Source organism: Macadamia integrifolia, chromosome 11 (assembly GCF_013358625.1).
Source record: "Macadamia integrifolia cultivar HAES 741 chromosome 11, SCU_Mint_v3, whole genome shotgun sequence".
In the NCBI taxonomy this organism is placed as follows: domain Eukaryota; kingdom Viridiplantae; phylum Streptophyta; class Magnoliopsida; order Proteales; family Proteaceae; genus Macadamia; species Macadamia integrifolia.
Window position 1 is genome coordinate 16,804,794 of NC_056567.1, and position 5,364 is coordinate 16,810,157.

A 5,364-nucleotide genomic window follows, 5' to 3' on the forward strand; every position below is an offset into this window, starting at 1 on the left:
TTTTTGGGTCATTCAAATAGTCTTTGAGAATACAAAATCAAATTTCATTTTGTTCTCTAGAACTAATTTCCCAAATCTGGTTCATTCCCAAATAACAAAAATAAACGAACCGATGGACCAAACAGTTGTAGGTGTTTTTTGTTCCCCCGGAACAGAAGAACATGAGGACTGTTCCATGGTAACAGTACCAAATAGAACCTAGGAAACTCTTTTGACATTATTTTTGTTTTGGTAAGACCCTTTTCTCTTGCAGGGTTTACAAATTCTCAAATTGCCAGGAGTGTTTTCACCCTGGGAACAGCTGCTGTTCTCCCATTCTACACCCTCATGGTTCTTGCTCCTAAAACAGAGCTGGTGAGTGTTTGGTGAATGACTTGGTGTTTTTCATCATATCATTTCCATAGAACTAAAAATAAAAAATACATTGGTTGCTTTTCCCCTGAGCAATGTGATGACTGATTCCCCATATATGTAGACCAGGAAGACCATGGAGAGCACCATTCCATATTTTGTACTTGGACTTTTGTATACCTATCTTCTATATCTCTCCTGGACACCAGATACCATACGGTTAATGTTCGCAAGTAAATATTGGCTGCCAGAGGTGAGTATCCATCTTCAAATGGATTTTTCTAATCCTGCTATGTTTTTTATGAGTCATTGAATGTTCTACAAAGAAAAGAAAAAGAACCAAAAAATTTGGCAATCCTCTTGCCATTCTCCTTTTTCTTTGGATAAGATCTTGTTATTCTCTCTTGAAATCTGCCTTTTAGCTATCTTTCTTTCCTTGTCTAACGAAGTCTAGGCCCGGTGCAGCTCTGCAGTATAGGAAAGATGTTCTCCAGTGAGATGACCTTAGCTTCTGCATGGATTCATCTGTTGGCTGTCGATCTCTTTGCAGCAAGGTCCTCTCTCTGTCTCTTTCTCTCCCTCACACACACACACACACACACACACACACACACACACTTTGATTTCTGACAGTTAGTTATTTTTTAAACCATCCAGGCAGGTGTATCAAGATGGACTGGAAAATGAGATTGAAATTCGGCATTCAGTTTCGCTGTGCCTACTCTTTTGCCCTGTTGGAATTGTTACTCATATGTTCACAAAGTTACTGAGCAAAAACAGAAGGAATACGGAGTAGAGTGTAGAGTGGCAATATATTTGTGCAAAATAGTGAACAGAACACTGAAGTAGATCTTGAACAAACAATACCTTCATCTGAGAATGCAATCAGTGTTTCTTGTAAAATTGCATTTTCTTTTCTGAGGAGGTTCATTCTTTTTTAGATTAATAGTGGGTTATTGGCATGGCTTAACATGTTGTATTTATTCTTCAAGCTGCATCTCAAATGTTGTGAGTTTAAGCATTTCCTGGGAAGTTGCACCCCCAGAATTGATATATAAATTTGCATACACATCATAAACCTTCACACAAACTGAAGCCTTTCACCGGTGTGAAAATCATCTGTAGCCACTGCACCGGTGCCGTGAGGATCGGGTGGCTGGGAGCCTGGCGTAGCTTTCTCAATCAGCTGTCTTGTGGAAATTCTCAAACTGGAAGGTTCATTGATATTGATCTTTCAAATTATAGCCAGAAAGAGTCAATGTCATCACAAAGTAGAGACTGAGTCAGGAAGCCATATTAATCTTCAATTTTCCACCTTAGTAAGTGCTTGGAAAATTTTTACACATCAGACTGTTGCTCGTTGGCGGGCATGCCAGAGCCTTGTAGACTCGAATATTCAATGATTTATGACCTCTATTAAGACTGAAAGTCGAATTCTTCTTCACGCCTCGATCACCCAAGGACTTAAAATTTGTTAGGAGAATCAAAATACTGGATCTACTCTAACCGTAACTGCTCCCACGACTTCCAATAGTATCGTGATCCACCTCATCATGGATCACGTGTGAATCTTCCAATTGGCTTTTTCCATGATGTGTTCATTAATAATCTCTGATCTATTCCCATATTGCCTCTAACTAGGCTAATTGATCACCCTAACTCATTGGTCAACATCAGGTCATCCTAACTTATTGGTCAACAGACAGAATTTAGGTGAAAAAATGGGATAGAATTCTTTTGTGGCAAAACAAGGTGTTTGGCACGCATACAATGATTAGAAACGCTCAGACATGAAACCCAAAATAATCACACACAATTCAAATAATTTTTTAATATTAGATACACACTTAGACGTATGCCAAATAATTTTTGAATATTAGATACACATTTAGACACGCTGTTGTGCAACAAAGGATGCAATTCCAAAAAGATGCTTCTGACCATGACATTAATATTGGTTAACAGCTAATCCGATAAGGATTGTGAAATCGTTATTCTGACAATTTTGTGGGCCCCATAAATGTCTTTGAAATTTTAAAATTAAACACTCTCAATTCAGATAAAAATCCTAAGCTACATGCACGTCCCATCATGCTTTACTCCTCATGTCATCTTACCTTTCCAAGAAGCGGAACCATAATTAACCTTGTTAGAAGAGGGTTTAACATTCCAAAATTCCATCAAACTCTTCATCTTCTTCAGCTAAACCATTCTTTCCTTGCAACCTTCGTCCTGTCCAAAAACAGACACCTTCCATCAGCATATGGGAACGAATACCCTTTTCTTATCATGTCGTAGGCCCTTATTCTCCCAATTCCATTGTTTCCCTTTCCAAATTTTCGACGGGAAAAGGATGAAAAAAGTCATTTTTCGTTGTGGGGTCCCTCTTCCTTTTACTCCAAAAGGCAAACATAGGTCTTTTTTCAGAAACTGGCTTACTATAAACAATTAATTTTGTTATCCTCTTTTGGTTATGATGATTTATAGGATATGAATGTGATCTACACTTTTGATCGATAGAGGAGTTGGCCTTTTAGAGCAACTCAGACCCAACTTGAAAGCCTTGTCCTTATCCAAAAGTCCTAGACCTAAAGCCAAGCCCGAAGCCTAACCCGTACAAGTCCAATTTTAATTAGGAGGTTCAATTGTAACGCATTATACACTGAGAAATCGACTCTAAGCACTCTTTGAAAGTGAGGGAGTTGTCACACCCCGCCTCTGACAGGCTAAGGTATGTAGCACTGGATTTCTAAACTTAATTAGCTTACCTCCACTAGGATCACAAAAGCAGCCATTTACCTCACAAATGCCACAAGATCACTAATACAAAATCATAGTACACAAAAAATCATAATAAATACATATCATTGGTGATTCACTTAGACAATCATAACTGAAATAAATATTACATATATCCATTTCATTTCATCCCATTGCATCCCATTGCATCCCATTGGTTACAACAAATATTACATATATCAATCCATTTATATATACAATCATAATTGAAATAAGAAGCGACGTCCATTAACATCCAAGTGTCTCATAGACACAGCCTCACAACCATTGTTGAAATCCTATAATGCTTCAACTCCAATTCCACCATCTAAAAATAGCAATCCACATGGGGTGAACTACATTGGCCCAGTGAGGGGTGATCATGCAAGCACGCACATCCTTCTCATGATGCTAAATGCAATTCATTATCACAACCATACACAATATATGATGCAATATTGCACAACTACATGTTCCATTTTTCATTATACAAATAACCCTAATTACTAAGTTTGTATCTGGCTCTTAGTGCTATAAGTAATGTAGGTGGTATTCCCTCCTCAATACGTCAAGCTCCAGAGATATAATATAAATAAGAGTCATCCAGTCCCGGAAAGAACCTTGGTCCCACAATCAACTCCTATATAGTAACCCCGATTGAGATGTATACAGTATGTCATACCGCACCGTCTGATAGCCATGCGTTAGTCCATCATACTATGCTATGCAAGTCTCATATACAATCCACCGTATCTCAAGTGTAGTAGTCTTGTCAGACCTACCACCAATTGGGATTAACCAATAATTCACCCCTATTAGCAAGGGTTTATAGCACTGGGATTGTGATCCTATCCCAATGTAATTTTTACATGCATACAATGCAGCCAATATCATCCATAGATCCACTGACCACTGGGCCCACGGTACCGAAACACACCTCGGCCATATCGTGTCTCAGACTATCATAACCACAGCCATATCCACAATATCCACATGTACACAATACACATCAAACCAATATCCACATGTGCTATAGTAGAATTATAGTATACAATATATAACACAAGTCATTCCATTACACATGTACAAGCAGAAAGAAACTATATAAAACACTCCGTAAAACATGACAAATCACCCACTCACCTACATTTGGATCCAAAGCTTATCATTGAATTTTCATTACCACGTATCCTTGCCAAGTGAATTAGGTTCATATACATCAACCAAATTATCTTTTTTAGTTATAGCCTATACTATCCATAGACAGTCTCTAATCCATAATTCAATTGAATTCCCTTTACTGGGACTCAATAAGAGACCATTCAGAAGGGCATTGACCTGTGTCAGCTTCCTTCCCCTACACAGACCTATACAGGTCCAAACTAACATATGTTGACCTACACACAAGCCATTGTCAGAGGCTACACATACCACACCCATCTGGCCCACCTTGCTGAGCCATACCCCCTATTCATTGACATGTGCCAGAACCCACTAATGGGTGGGCACTGGCTACCAAACCAGAGGCCAAATTCCCCCTGGCAATACCAACCGGAAGGTCAACTGTAGGGGCACCGGCCAGCCCCAGGAACCTCCTGGTTGAGGTGTTCCAGCAGCTCCTTGTAGCTGCTGAACTCCTCACTGGCCCGAGGTGTTCCAACCCTTCTATGACCCCAACTCACTACCCTTGGGTTCCTTCAATGTGTGTGGACATGTCCCACACCATAGGGACCATTTCTAAGTGGGTTACCCCTTTCATATTCATGAGGCAAAACCACCAAAACCCATTTAAGACGGCTTTTGCTGAAATTCAGCAGTGCACATGCAAGCACTACTGACTAATGATTTTCCAACATAGATAGCCTCCACAATGGCTATAAGCAGTCCCATAATTGGAATTTGGGTAAAAACTTGAGAAAATAGACATACCCCAATTCAACTCTAATTCAATTCTCACTGCTAAACTAGAAAGATTTCAGGGAGAAAATTGAAGCATTGAACCTAGTTCATCAGTGCATAGCTAAGGTCATATTTAGGGCAACCCCCAAGCTGAAATTGGACAACCTAAAGGTGTTGGCTATATTAATTTTCAAACCCAATTGAATTTCAATTGGTGACTTGGCAGGGGTTAGGGCAACATAGAGCTGAATTCCAGCTTCTGCTGCTCATATCCCAACTGGGTAGTTCACTTGGGCAAATTCGTTGGGTAGGAAGCCAAGTCTCAACTCAACTTGC

The 5,364-nt window shown here is 39.5% G+C and overlaps 1 protein-coding gene across 2 annotated transcripts; it reads left to right on the plus strand.

The window, feature by feature from the left end:
• Positions 1 to 10: 10 nt before the first annotated feature.
• LOC122093601 (protein ABA DEFICIENT 4, chloroplastic-like) lies at positions 11 to 1,254 on the plus strand. Of its 2 annotated transcripts, none has more exons than XM_042663958.1 (4): positions 11 to 354; positions 476 to 604; positions 817 to 905; positions 1,013 to 1,254. In XM_042663958.1, the coding sequence occupies exons 1-4, from the start codon at positions 328 to 330 to the stop codon at positions 1,119 to 1,121; spliced, it is 354 nt and encodes a 117-aa protein (XP_042519892.1). In that variant the 5' UTR covers positions 11 to 327; the 3' UTR covers positions 1,122 to 1,254. The 2 variants fall into 2 exon arrangements, with proteins under 2 accessions (XP_042519892.1, XP_042519891.1); XM_042663957.1 differs by having other exon boundaries at positions 19 to 354; positions 1,009 to 1,254.
• The last annotated feature ends 4,110 nt before the right edge of the window (positions 1,255 to 5,364 follow it).

Excerpts from the sequence above, each read along its gene's own strand:
- LOC122093601 (XM_042663957.1), top strand. The coding sequence starts at position 328 with ATGGTTCTTGCTCCTAAAACAGAGCTG. Across the intron at positions 355-475 it reads TTGCTCCTAAAACAGAGCTG|ACCAGGAAGACCATGGAGAG; the intron begins GTGAGTGTTTGG and ends CCATATATGTAG. Across the intron at positions 906-1,008 it reads GTCGATCTCTTTGCAGCAAG|GCAGGTGTATCAAGATGGAC; the intron begins GTCCTCTCTCTG and ends TAAACCATCCAG.